We start from the raw sequence: 14,689 nt of genomic DNA on the forward strand, positions 1-14,689 counted from the left end.
ATTATATATTCTTCGTTAAAAATTTATTTATTATTTATAATTACACAGTGTAATAGTTTCGTAGAGCCAAGAATGTTGTTTTCGTCCATTACACCGTTCTCATTAAATGTTTCCTTGGATAATTAATTGTAGAAGCTGGTATTTAGGATGCCTCAGAATATGACATAGGAATGGTGCTTTTCTTTGTTTTATAGTCTTTAGCAACTCATAGAGAGTTGCTGATACCCTTATACTGATCCTTAAATTGTATCGTCATTCTATGGCAAGTCCTAACATAACTCTAATAACCGAACTGGATCATCAGTTGGTTCCTAGTTTCAGTCCGCTCTTATTTTAGTGATAAAACTCCACCTTAGTTTCTTCTACCAGATCTTAGTGTGGGAATTTGAACAGAGTCTTTCTCTTTAGATCTTAGTAGTTCTCGCCGGGAAAGAGATTTTACGGGGAAGGACAAGAAAGGCACTTATACCTGCAGTATAGGCCAGAGTCGATATGTAACACACTCACAATTAGTAACTTATATGTTTCAATTTGCTATTCACTGAATTTTGAAAAGACGTGTTAGATGTCTGCCAGTAATATTTTTCCATTAAAAAGATGAGTTTGCTTTTTTTTCAACTCACTTAAATTTTCAAATAGTTATGAATATGACCCAGTTATACTGCCCTTCTTCTTATGATCTCCATCTTACATCCGGCGGGAATACCCTATTTGACAACTGGAGGGATTAAATTAAGAAAAAATCGTACAATAGTTCTTCCACACATATATTTCAATATTTCTAAATACTTTAAGATATGTTTATAGCGTTTTTAGATAGGAGCTAATTGGCCTCTAATCGATTAAAACGCTTAGTGAGATCAATTTACCATACCAAATAAAATCTACATTACTTTTAATTGAATTTTAATCGACTTGAAAATCAAATGCAACTCTGCGACAAAGACGTACGACATACATTCTTTGTCTGCGATTGGCTGAATTTTTTTATAAAAAAATCTGCGGTAGATGTCGCTGCTGAAAAATATTAATCAGCTGATGAAACTTACCAACTTCTTGTAAAAAGCAAAAACGAAAATGTATTATATAACAGCTGATCGGTTATCGAGTAGCCGGCAGTATAAAAGGCAAAAAGGGTTTCTTAATAAAAAAATTAATTGATCAATTAATTTGGCAGTCTAAAAACGTTATTAAAGTACTCAATTAAATTAGTTAATTATTTAAATACATTCAATTATCGAATATCAATACTCAATTAAATTTTCATTATATTATTAAACTGAATTTTTCCTAATTAATAATTAATTAATTACCTCAATTAGTCATAGCTTCGTTACCATTTAAGTTAAAACGCCGGTTAGCGCTGGCTGTTTGTACGCATTTTTACTTGCATTATTTCCAGTTTCTTCAAATATTACAAATAATATATTATTTTGTTATTTATTGCATAGAATTAAAACAGTTTTCACTTGCGCCTCATTGCGCAGCTGATTTGGATTATATGCGTTGTTGTTTGAAAGGTAAAACTTAATCGATACTTAACCGCATAACTCTGAGAAAGAAGATTAAACATAACAAAAAACATATAAATGTTGTTGATTAATACTTGGCCAGCTAATCCCTCAATTGCTATAACTAAAATACGCCGCACAGACTAAAAATAATTAATAATATAAAGAAATAATAAATTACTAAAAAATAATGTTGAAAAGACAATAATGTGGTGACCTTGTACACTAAACGATACATTCATGCACTCTAAGAACCTCAAATGACCACATTACTTTTCAAGTGCTGGTTATATAAATATAGTTATCTTAACAACTTCCTCAAAAAAGCTTACATCTAATATTGTTACTTAAATTTTGCATGATTGTTCAGTGAAATAATTACCCCTGGGTTGCATTTTGGAGAAGGCTCAGGAAAAATAAAAATATATGCACTACGTTAGTACATAGCACCATGTTAGATTAAACTTAAATGATTCTAAATAACATAAATAAAAGCTACATGCATTAGTAAACTGAATACGTGAAAGCTCTAATACTTTGAATAACAAAAATGAAAGCTTCATGCATTACCTTAATAGTACGTGAAAGCTCTTATAATACAAATTAAAGCTCTGTATACTGGTCTAATGAATAGTGAAAGCGCTATTTACCAGAAGACAACTATGCATTAACAAACACAAAAATATTTTGCGTATACTTGTTTCTTTGTGAAGGTTTAGAAGCTTTCACAAACACATCTGCCTTAATTTGCCTAAACCTAAAGCATCGACATACATAACTTTCACTCAAACGGGGTTCATAACCATAATCTGGTGAAAGCTCCATCCATATGTATTTTTTTTTTATTTTTTATGAACACACCTTTGTTGTAATTTGTAACAATTTTTTAATTAATAATAATATTAATACCGTCCAAATTGTTTACTTACTTAACTTTATATCGCATACTTAGTTTATACTTCTTTCTATTTTCAAAATAATATCTATAGTTACACGCTTACGTGAGCACTGGGATGAGACTTCGCAGTGTGTGTTGCAACGCGCCGCCCAACTGAAGAATATGCTCGGCGATTCACAGCGGTGAGTCAAGCTTTAGTTTTCCAAAGAGCTTTATGAAATATGTTGAAACTAATTTTAATAAATGCAAAAACTTTCCACACTCTTCCACAGTTATGAAACCAAACGCTTGGAGTTGGAGAAGTGGCTGGCACGCATGGAGGCACGCGCCGAACGTATGGGCAGTGTCGCCACCACTGCCGACGTTCTGGAAGCGCAACAAAAGGAACAAAAGGTGAGTTGCTTTGTATTTTTTCTCCACTTTCCAATTTTAAACATTATATCTATTTTTCTATAGTCTTTCCACGCCGAGTTGCATCAAAATAAGCAACAGTTTGAGCTCTTTAATGCTTTGACGCAAAAATTGATTGCTGTTTACCCATCAGATGATACTACGCGCATCAAGAAGATGACGGAAGCCATCAATCAAAGGTAAGTGCAATGTGGAAAAAGATAGTTTAGTAATAGAGCGGGTCTAATATTTATTTTGTGTGAGAGTATCTATAGACAATTAAGCTTAAGTGTTGTGGTTCTATTACTAAGAACCAGATTTTAATATTCAGTGTCAGAGAGTATTTAAAGCGATAAACAGTTTATACATTAAATCTACAGATTCCATTTCCTATTACTACAAGCAGTATTAATATTTATTAATTATCAAATATTTTTCCAGATATTCTAACCTAAATAATGGCGTCATCAATCGTGGCAAGCAACTACATGCCGCTGTACACAGTCTTCAGTCGTTCGATCGCGCTATGGATCAAGTAGGTGCCCTAAAATATCTTTGGTTTTCATATTATAATTAAAATTTATTTTCTGATTTCTCACAGTTCCTCGCTTTTCTCTCGGAGTCGGAATCACTTTGCGAGAGCGCCGAAGCTGAAATTGATCGCAATCCGCTAATGTTCAAGGTAAGTGGAGATATTTTCATTTATTTGTTAACGATAAGTGCGCTGCCTTCATATAAAATATTATTAAAGAGTTAACCAATTCTCAAAACCCAATAACATGGAGATATGACTACACTTTAATACATATTTTTATAAATTTCCCAAAGTGGCATTTGTAGGCAAAATAGAATATTAAGTCTCCAAACCGTTCTCAACACAATCTGGTTCACATAACAAAAGATATTAAGATATATATTTTACCACATATTACCTCTACAAAAACTATCTTCAAAATCTATTCGGTTATTATATATTTTAGACTCCTCCTAAAAATGTCTTTAATAATGGATATTTCTGATGAAGAAATACTTTCCTGTAATTTTTTAGTTTCCGAAGAAGAAGTTGGAGCAGTGCACTACTAGGTTCCGATTAACCTTTACCAAAAATTTTGTAGAGATGAGATCCCTTAATAGTTGACATTCTTAAAGGCCTCACTTCGTTTAATATTTCCAATGTTAATGTCATTATATACTTCTTATAAATGCGCTGATATTAATCAAGTCAATTATATATAAATTATTCGAAATATGTGTTCTTTTATCTTTAATCAGCGTTTTAATCGAGCAAAGGCCGGTTTATTGATCAGAATCACAAAATTAGCCAGATTTCATATGTGAGTGAATACTTTGCTAATTGACTTTATTTAGGAGGCTGTCATAGGCATGACGTAATTTGATTATCTAGTTATAATTTCAGTCGATTACCAATATTCACTTATATCTGTTTTATACAAAATTTGATAAATTACCAAATTAAGAGCCCTTTTGAGAAGCTGAGAAAGACATTATTCGATTATTTTGTAACACTTTAATCTTTTTTTGGCTTCTCGTGTGACAATTATGCTCAATTAAGCTCTTTACTGCATTTTGCTGATAGTTGAACTCAATTAACGTTTTAATTAAGCTCTACAATATTTTTTTAATGAAAACAGATAATTTCATAATTGGTCTCAGTCTATTCTTATATTTATTATACATATTTAGGGGAAGATCACTCAATTAAATTATCATTAAATTTACTTTTCTACCTTGCGGTAATCCACACACCACAAACGAAACGCCTGACATTGAGCTAATTAGAACTATTTATTTACCAACAAATCTTCGAAAATAAACAAAAATTTCAATTTGTTTACTAAAACCTTTCGCACAGACAATTTCCAAAATTTGTTTATTTATTTGAAGCGTGCGTCCACACAGACGAGTTCATTGCGCCCGTCAGCACCCACATTACATTTGTCTGTTTTCGAATGTCTTGTCGTACAAGGCATAATGATCAATTCAAATTCTGTTATCAAATTGCACTTGAAAATCCATAATACTTAGCGCAAGAGGCAAGCAGACTCGCGTGGGCATTTGGTTTTCTTCAATCACAAACAACCACAAGCGATAGTTTTTCTCGATGCCAGCTATAACAACAAAGCGATTTTGGCATGTGACTTTCCAGCACAAGCACCACAATTATCGGAGGCATTACTTTTGATGCTTAAGTGTTGTAGAATGTATGTACATACATATGTATATATGCTCTTTTTTGTGTTTCCGCGCTCCCCGCTCTTTGCGTTCTTTATTCATTGCTTAAGTGTGATTGTAATTGCATTTGCTTTGATTTAATCTGTTTTTAGTTCCTTCTTTTCTCTGCTCCTACACGCACATTACACCGTTTGTTGTTGTTTTCCGATAGAATTGAATCAATTAAAATGGAAATGAGCGAGTGAAAAACTTTGTGATAATAAAAGTTTTTGCATCAACAAAGCCGCCGGTTGCAGAGGCGTGTGCCGAGCGCGTCACTCGCTTGCAAAACTGTTGCATGCTGCAAGTCGCGCCAATGGGTACTTGAGGCGTCTGGCGCACGCCACAGATGGCGGCAAACGCACAAGCATACGCTCATAGCCTTTGTATGGGATCGCCAATGGAGCACTGGGGTCCACTTCAAATTAATTACACGGTTTCTCTGCTCTTCTTTTGTGTGTATTTTCTGTTGTTTCTTCTTGCAATGATTTGAATTTGAATTTTGAATTGCTAAATACTTTGTGCGTATATGCACGCATTCTCAATTATATTTGCTTAATTTGAATTGACGTATCGGTGCCTTTGGCTGAAGCCTCCCAAAGCATACTCACATGTGGGAAATTCAATATGGAGAAAAAGAAAATAATGTTGATGAGGAATATTTTGCTGCAATTTATTGAGAAATAGAATTTAGTATTTCGCAATTTTGCAATTTTTAGAAATTATTTGAAGAGTTGGAGTGAGAAAGTGTCAGAAAGATCCCTTACCTTAGTGGACTTCAGTCAAGCCATTAGTTTTAAGAATTTTCAATAAAACTTCCAAAAGTATTAATTACTTCTACCCTTGGTGCAACGGTGTTGGTCAGCATCTTTATTCATTTAAATTGGGCAGAATGCTAAATCATATATTTCCGTATCAAATTAAGTCATAGTAATTAGAACCACAATTAACTCGAAAAATCCCTGTAAACTAAACTTTTAACTTCTAGTTTCATAAGAAAATTTATGAAATCTTTATTATAGTTTGTTTATTAATTTTTGGATCTCGTTAGTCATTATCATAGTGTCATTGGTCTCGATGCGACTTTATTAAACGCCATCTTGATGCATGGTGTATGATTTATATAGTCACTGATCTTAATTTCCTTGATTATCTATCGATTATCGTTCCTTATCTTGATCTTCGTTATCCACAGTATTTTGTTTCATGAGATTAGATTTACGAATATCGAACTTGTTAATAATATACATATATATTATCAAAAGCTATGATTTTTAACATTAAATATATATTCTTCTTAAGCTGTGTTCCCTGAATAGTAATTTATATGAGATTTCTAAAAATCCTAGATGTTGATCTAGGTCCCAGTCATCGTACTGATCCTATTCATAATCTTAAACTAACTTTTATTCTAGATCTTAGTTTTAATCTCAACGTCGACCCTGATGCTGATCATGTGCATGATCATGATCTTATCTTTGGTCTTAAAATTAATATTGAACTACTCTTAGATATTGATATTGAATAGGCCTCATTTAGATTTTAGATTAATTATGCTACAAAACTTTACTAATGTTGATTTTTATTATTTCTAAGAAGATTTATTATTATTTTCAACTAGATTACAGTTTATATGACTCTCGTGCATGTTTTCTCGAATCTTGATATTATTTTAATTCATAGATAATAAATTATTCTTTTTAATCTTTTTTCTCTAATTAATATTCATTCATAAGTGTAACAGTCATGAACTTCTATTTGATTGATGTCTGTCTAGATCCCTAATAGTATTTTCGAGTTAGCAGGAATCTACTGTGCTCAAAATATTAGAAATATATATTTTTGTTACATAATTCAGTGGATTGAATGACATAAATCAATGCTTACCATTGCATACTAATTTACGAGTGCAACTTTTTCATAATATGGCGCTAAATATATGTATATGTATATATGAATGTAAAAAGAGGTCTGTGGGTTATACGCACTACCCACTATGCACTATACGTTCATGTATACCACAGCATATATATATATATAAGTACACATACATATATATCAGCAAATGCATATGAATATATGACCACATATATGTAAATCTGTGTGACCTCATAGTTGAACTAAATAATTGGAAGCATGCGTTCGATTAATGCGGCGCTGATTAAGTGGTGTTGACTTCAAGTGAAGCTCATTCATTCCCAATTCTAGTTTTATTCGTTTTTCGTTTTCCTCTTCTTACAACTTTCGTTTTTGTGACTTGATTAGAATGCGTGTCATAAAATCTCTTTTTCATTTGACAATCAATTGATTGTTGCAACACTTTACATGCACTTTTGATGGCTTTTGAATGGGCTTAGAATTAAAATGGGGCAACCGCAATCATCGAAATTTGTTGTCTGCTGCCTGTTATTGTTGTTGTTGCATTGCAAAAGCGTGCTTGTTGAATAAGTTTATTGCTCTGGTCGTTTTGTAATTCTTCTTGTTTGTTGACTTGATAATTAGGATTTATTGAAAGGCTTTTGAAATTGTTGTTGTTAAAGTGATTTGTTGTTATGTTTCTGTGTATTTGAAATTTATTTGGTTTTATTGAGTCTCTGGTGGATAATATTACAGCTTAGAGTTTATAGATGCACAATTTAGCGTTTTTATGTGAAAACTTTGTGGTAAAGTAAGCTTCGGATTTAACTTTTTTTCTTGAAAAATCAAATGAAAATTATTGAGAAATAAAATCTCCGTCTATATCTACTAAGAATCAATGTGGTATGAAATCAATCCGCAATTTCTTGCCGATATAAAAACGTTAGGATACTTATACCACATATATCACACGCCAGTTCTCAAATTGAAATAGATGACGAGTTAGTCTTAGCCTGTAGTGTCTTTTTACTCTTTAACGGAGCTCTTCCATTGTTGTTATTCAAATAATAAACTTCACTCCTAAAAACAAAATGAAATGGAGTGGAGTATCTGAGAAGCAGATCTGAGAGACACGCATCAGAAACTATTTTGACTTTATCCAGCCGACATAATAATAATAATATACTTAAAATTTCCCTGAACTATATGCTAGTTTTCGCCGAGATTGTATGATTCAAGTGAAAGGTCTCACTATTTTTTAGTCATTTCTAGACTTTTATCGTCTTCATAAGGAAAAGCCATTGAATTGATTATCTTTCAATAGGGATCACTATGATTACCGGACTTACTACTTGATTACTGACTTCTATTCCAGAGATTCGAAACTGGTGAGAACTAACTTTCTTATAAGAATCCTCTTTTTAGTTCATTTTATTCTTCAACTCCTTTTCATTTACTTTTATTGCATAACCAAATAACTAGGCTTAGTAAGTAGTACTATTAAGCCTTCAAAAATCTGCTGAGGTTATTTTGAAATAAAAAATAATTATGATTTTTATATATTAGTGAGGCTCACTGCGCCCCAGAATCTCGAAGTAGTTTACTGTAAGCAAAAACTCTTCACCAGCAGTCACCAGTAGTTGTCTTTATGAAGTAAATTGTGCATTTTCGTCGTCAGCATAGCGAATTCAAATTACAATATGTGCCTATAGACATTAGATCTCAAATGTAACTGCCACAATACAAACGAAAGCTTAGACTAGAAAACGCGACATGACAGTACAACATTTTCAATTAAAGCTATTTCTCTACAAAAAAAGCTTTGCTTTTCCCACACAGAAACTTTTTACATATATAAATCCTCATAGCTTTTCCAAAGCACTTGAAAACCGGCTAAAATAACTTTCGCTGACAAGAGCTTTTGCGCAATCCTTAGCAGTTAACCAAACCATTTCGTATCAGCTGTTAACAAAGCTCTCCATCAGCTGTTTCAGATCTACCGGTATGTTACACCCACGCGATTATCACTTTTGTTTTGTTACCAATATTCGCGTGCAGCAAGAAAACTAAATGTGACAACAACTATGCAATGTTTTCGGCGGAGCTGCACAACATCGTTTATAAGCCACTTGCTCGATTGATAGCGCGGCCGAGTGAAGCTGTGTACGAGTGGCCAACACTATTCGACTCGTGTGTGCGCTCAGAGCGCTCTCGTGAGTAAATTCTACACAGCGACGCTCAACTGCCATACATACAGATGTACGTTATCAGGTCACAGCAGCCACAGGCCCACCACCAACCGCCAAAAATAAATTCCCACCGCTGTGACCACGATTCTAAGCCAAACAAATCACTTGCTTACAGCTTGCGGTGGCCTCTTCAATAACCGACTTTTTGTTAAGTTTGGCGCGCTTAGCGCCTTTTAGCGCGTCTCTTGCCGGCTTCCGTCAGACTCAGCCAGCTCGCAGCTGTGAGCTGGTGGGGTATGCACACGAGCAAGTGGTATTGTGTTGTACCGGTTCGTTGTCGACGCGTGTCGGCTGAGCGGCAAGTGTGGCACTCGGTTCCTCTTATCGCTGACAGTAAACACTAGCCCCCTACCCCCACTTGCTAAGAAGTCTCCAAATAAAGTGTTGGCTACGTTTGTAACGGTATGCAAACACAGATGCTGGAGACTCAATGCTGCCTCGTATGTGTGTCAGTGTGTGAGCGGAGGAGGAAGTTGCGTACGGTTATGGGTTATTGTTTGTGTGTGTGGGTGTATGTACGCATGCGATGAGCTTACACATCGCCGCCAATTCAACTCGGAAATCAGTTCGTGTTTTGAATTTCTCCGGATCGCATGGCAGCAGCGGAAGATTGCAGAGCGTCAAGTGTACGCGAATGATAATTCAATAAAAAAAATATTAAAAGAATAAAAAATATTTGAAAAATTTGTGAAAATAAATTTGAAAAATGTGTTGAAGAATTTTTATTTCAATAATTTCAAAAAAATGTTTTTTAATAAAAGTGTTAGTATATGTATATTCACTGCTCATATACTTAGCCAGTTAGTGATGCTAACTAGCTTTGTTTGCCAAGATAAATTTGCCAAGATAGTGTTGATTAATATTAAAGCGTTTGATAACTGGTTAAGTGCGTATGGAGGATAGAGTGGTAATCCTGGGAAAAACCAATAAAATAGTAATAAAATAATAAATTTATTTGATTAAAGTGCTCAAGTTTTCATATATGTATGTGTATAGAAATGATTACTTTGAAAAAATTATGGTGTATTTTATATTTCAATAATATTTCGAACAGTAGTTTAAAAAATTTGAAAATTTTCCAAAAATAAAATGCATAAAAAAATAATGGAAAAAAACGGAAAAATCAATGATGAAAATCGCTTCATGGCACTTGAAGGAATGTCTTTTTAATATCAAAATAACACTTTAAAACTAATATTTCTGTCAGTCATAAAAGTGAAAAAAATAATATTCGGTGGAAAATAAAATTATTTTCAAAAAAATAATAAGATCTCATAGAACATAGTCTTATAAATATATTGCTAATCATATACACATTAAAAAATTTTAAAACAAAAAACCAGTGTGCGTTTTTTAATATTATCCAAAGTAACGAAAAAAATTACTATATTGAAATAATGAAATGACAAAATTTTATAATCTACTTTTAAATAAAAAATAAAAAAAAGAATAAATGAACGATAAATGTATTTAACAAATAAAAAATAAATAAATAAAAATTAATTAATTAAATACAAATAATTAGAACAACAAAAATTTGTTATTTTTATAAAAATTTTAATTTTTTATATATAAATTCATTTCAGAAAAAACACAAATTAAAATATATAAAAATTAAATAAAAAAAAAAATAAAAAAAACAAATTTGTTAAATAAAATTTTTAATTTTGTTTTATAAATAAATAAAAAAACACAATAAAAAATTATTATTATATTAATTTATCTAGTACTAAAAAATAAATTGCAACACTTTTAAAATAAAAAATCTAATTTTAGCATAACTAAGTGGTAAATCAGAAATTACATTAAATTAAAAAGTGAGATATTTTATCACATTTAAGAATTTTAAAAATAATTAAATAGCATTTTCCAAAATCTTGTTTAATTATTACTAAAAAATTAAATTTTTTGTATTATTATTTGTTCAGTTTTGTATTTATCAAATTCGAAAAAATATGTCAAAAAAATACGCGTTGAGGAGCTAAATCTGAGTATTAAAAGAGTAAGTTCGGCTATTGATAAATGATGAATTAAATAATAAAGTAAATATAAAATACGATTTCGATGTTCTTAGAACAATTGATTCAAATTTCTATGTAAAGTTGGAAAATATTCATAGCTCAGTTAGAAAATTTATAGTAAAGTAAAGTCTTGCAGTATAATCTTTCAGTAATTCACTTGATTGACGATTTTTTTTAAATATATTTTTTTATATAATATTGCTCAGACCTTTACTATGCCGATTTCCAAACTATTAAATAAAAATAAATAAATTCAAATAAAATAAATAAAATCATAATAATTGAAAAATGCCCGCTAGCGCTTTTTTGTAGGCTACACAAAAATTTACATACGCGCTGCACAGTTATCTCCTCACGGCTGCAGGGCTGGGCCTACCAGTATCGTTGTTTAATTTCCGCTTTTTACAAATTTCGTTTCCGTTTGCTGTGATTTCCGTTTGTGCACGAAAAATCTGCGCAATTTTTTTTGCAAAACTATTTTTGGCGGCAAAAATTTCGTCAATGCCTGCAATTTTACTTGTTTTTCTTCGAACGCAACGATTTTTGCATTGTGATAAGCGAAACCACACAAGTTGGGCGTGCTATTAAATGCATAGTGCGCTTTTAGGCGCAGCTGCATGCATTCACAAGTGTTTGCGGCAAGAAAAATATAGACAACACAGCACATTTTGCTGTTTTCATGTGTTTGTGGGTGTGTGGGTGTGCATTATGTGTTTACATTGGCTAGTGCGCACATAAATTTCAATTAATTTATGCCATTCGTTGCAACAATTAAATGCAAATCTGTTGTATGCCCACTCACACTCAGACTCGCCTGTGTGTAGTTGTATACGCTATCGCTTTTATGTGTAATATGCGGCCCACGCAGGGCATCGTTATAAATATAAATTTACATGCAAATATGTATGTATGTATATGTATCATATATAGTAAGCCAGTTTGTACAAATATGTAAGCCTAGTCTAAATACAAGCTTATGTGAGCCACTGTATTCGTTCATTGTTTATTCGCACAGCCATTTGTGGTAACTCCGGCAGACGAATGCAAACATTGGAATGTTAACTGTGTAATTCTTTCTGCGCACACACACACACACATGAATACTTGCCTTAAGTATGTGAAATAATTAACTATGAAAATTTGCAGTTACTGATAGGGCTTTTAGCGCATAGTTTTGATGAGATTTTCAAAGTTTTAATTTTTTGAGATTGTAATTGTATGTACGGTTACAAATAAAGTTATAATCTAGAAGCTTCCATATATCCCAGACATAAATCTCTAAAGTATTTGAAATTGTTTTAATTTAAATTTTTTTGCATATTAATTATTTTTGATTAAGCAATTAAAAATTATTAGCGTATAATTAATAGATTTATGCAAGCTAAAACAGTTCTATAAAGCTCTGAAAGCAGATTAAAACTGCCGAATAAAAATTTTTACATAATAAAAAAATAAAAATATGTAAATAGTAAAAATGAGCTTGAATAAAATATAAAAATAAGATAAAAAAAATTAAAAAAAATAGAAAAAATAGAAAAAATAAACTAAACTGAAATAATAAAAATGAAATGAAAAACTAAAAAGGAATAAAATAATTCTTAAACAACATGCAAATACATATTTTTTTTTTAATTTTAATAACAATGGTAATGAATATTATTAAAAAGATACAAGTAATGAAAATGCGTACATAAAAAATGTATATAATTTCCCAAATAAAAATAAAAATCGAAAAAATGATTATTTAAATAAAATAAATTATTCAAACTAAAATAATAGAAATGCACTCCAAATTTATAATATGTAAATTTTAGATTGCACAATCAACATTTTCGCCTACCTCACATACGAATTCATATGAACGTCGATTAAAGTGCACACAAATGAAACCCAACGACTGCAATTCACTAAAATAGAAACACGAAAGTCAAATTACCAGTGCTCGAATTACCACAAGTGCAGTGTTTAGTCTAAAACGTTTTTCAATTTGCAGCCAGATTGATTGTCGAAATACAATTCGTTTCAGGCAAAACAATATTTATGTTTCCGAAAATACGCAAAGCAAGTGAATTTTGATTGAATATGGTTTATTGAAATGCAAAAAAAAATTAAGAAAGAAATAGTGAATTGTAAACGAATGTGCGTAGAATAGTGTACATACATATATAAAATGATGCGAAAACTAATGAAATTTTGAATTTGCTTTGAAGTTTGTGATGATATTTTTAATGAGATATTTGATGAAAGCTTTTAAAAAAGTCAATTATTTTGACGATTGCGTTCTCTTTGGTCATTATTGGCAAACATTTTTTTAACATATACTGATCCAAGGTGATATATACCCATGTGTTTTTGAAGGTTTTTGCAGAAACCACCGTAAAAAAAACAACAAAATTAAATTTAACATCTATTTTGTTGCATAACGTCAATGAGTAGATTATATAATTTTTTGGTGTATAAAATATGTTAACTTAAATTTAGTTTAGCTTAGGCCTCGGCGACGCCATGAGCGGCTAAGCGGCTGAGCTGTAAGCGGCAGACGATTAAAACGTATGAAATGCTATTGAAATGGCCACACAATGAGCGGTCTGGGAGCGGTATTTTTAAACGGCAGAGCGGCACCACTCGGAAATAAAACCAGTTTTAATTTTTTATTAATGGCTGAGCGGCAAACAATAAAAATGGCAAATAAATATAGGATTATTAATTTCATATGTGCAAATTCGACTGCTATCACGTTTTTAGGTTTATGTGCTATTTGTAAAGCCATGTATTCCGCAACAAGTTCTTCCCATATGATAATACACGAATTTAAAATCTGCCCAAACAAAAAACAACTAAAACTAACCCTTACTCTGCAGAAATACCTTGTCTTTGTTTTGCCAATTAAGTTTTGATTTTCTGTAACAACGGTTTTGACAGACCTACGACAGTAATCCCAAAATCTGTCTGGAAAAATGCGTAGATTATAAATGGCGTATTTATATAAATGGTTAAAAAGTGGTCTTTCTCATTTTATAGGAAGAACAGTAATTCTTTTTCATAAAAGATTAAACTTTTTACAAATATGAAAGCGATTTTCACTTAAAATTTTAAGCGGTTTACTCTTGATAACAACACTTTAACAACGAACTGCTCAGAAATAGCGCTCATTAAAAAGCCACATGCCGCGCAAAATCGCCGCTCAGCCGCTATAGATATAGATATATAAGGTTTACTTCTAGGGAACAAAATTACAGTGAATTATGTAAAATACACTACAAAAACAGTTCAATCTTATTAAAATTGAGTTACTATATTCTCGCTCGAATCCTCTCCAGTTTCAAAAAAACCAGGGTTGTCAAAAATTATATTCCAGAAAATATTTCTAACTTCTATGTTATCATAATCTTATTTCCGATAATTTATTCTATAGTTGACATCTAAGTGACTAATCGTGTGATAAAATATATATTCCAAGCCCCATCGACGTCTTTTCTTTTCAAACACAAAAATTAATGTCAAAGATTCTAATATACTTTGATGATATAG

General features: G+C 31.6%; 2 protein-coding genes across 12 annotated transcripts in view; both read left to right on the forward strand.

Annotated features, from left to right (window-relative positions):
• The window catches only part of LOC105213669 (dystrophin, isoforms A/C/F/G/H), a 397,492-nt gene that overhangs the window by 104,902 nt on the left and 277,901 nt on the right, over positions 1-14,689 (forward strand). For 10 of the 11 annotated variants that reach the window (XR_003752425.2, XR_003752426.2, XM_054232196.1 and 7 more), the window contains 6 exons: positions 1,452-1,520; positions 2,501-2,591; positions 2,682-2,802; positions 2,866-2,999; positions 3,241-3,334; positions 3,401-3,481. Coding sequence is in view for 9 of the 11 variants with exons in the window: in XM_054232196.1 (XP_054088171.1) it covers positions 1,452-1,520; positions 2,501-2,591; positions 2,682-2,802; positions 2,866-2,999; positions 3,241-3,334; positions 3,401-3,481 (590 nt within the window). In the remaining 2 variants the exon portion in view is untranslated. The remainder of the gene's footprint in view (positions 1-1,451; positions 1,521-2,500; positions 2,592-2,681; positions 2,803-2,865; positions 3,000-3,240; positions 3,335-3,400; positions 3,482-14,689) is intronic. The other variant, XM_029041313.2, reaches the window with a different exon arrangement.
• Positions 7,073-14,689, forward strand: part of LOC128922278 (dystrophin-like) — a 102,070-nt gene continuing 94,453 nt past the window's right edge. The window contains exon 1 of the mRNA XM_054232210.1: positions 7,073-10,071. The gene's annotated coding sequence lies outside the window, so the exon portion shown is untranslated. The remainder of the gene's footprint in view (positions 10,072-14,689) is intronic.

Source organism: Zeugodacus cucurbitae, chromosome 2 (assembly GCF_028554725.1).
Source record: "Zeugodacus cucurbitae isolate PBARC_wt_2022May chromosome 2, idZeuCucr1.2, whole genome shotgun sequence".
NCBI classification, from domain to species: domain Eukaryota; kingdom Metazoa; phylum Arthropoda; class Insecta; order Diptera; family Tephritidae; genus Zeugodacus; species Zeugodacus cucurbitae.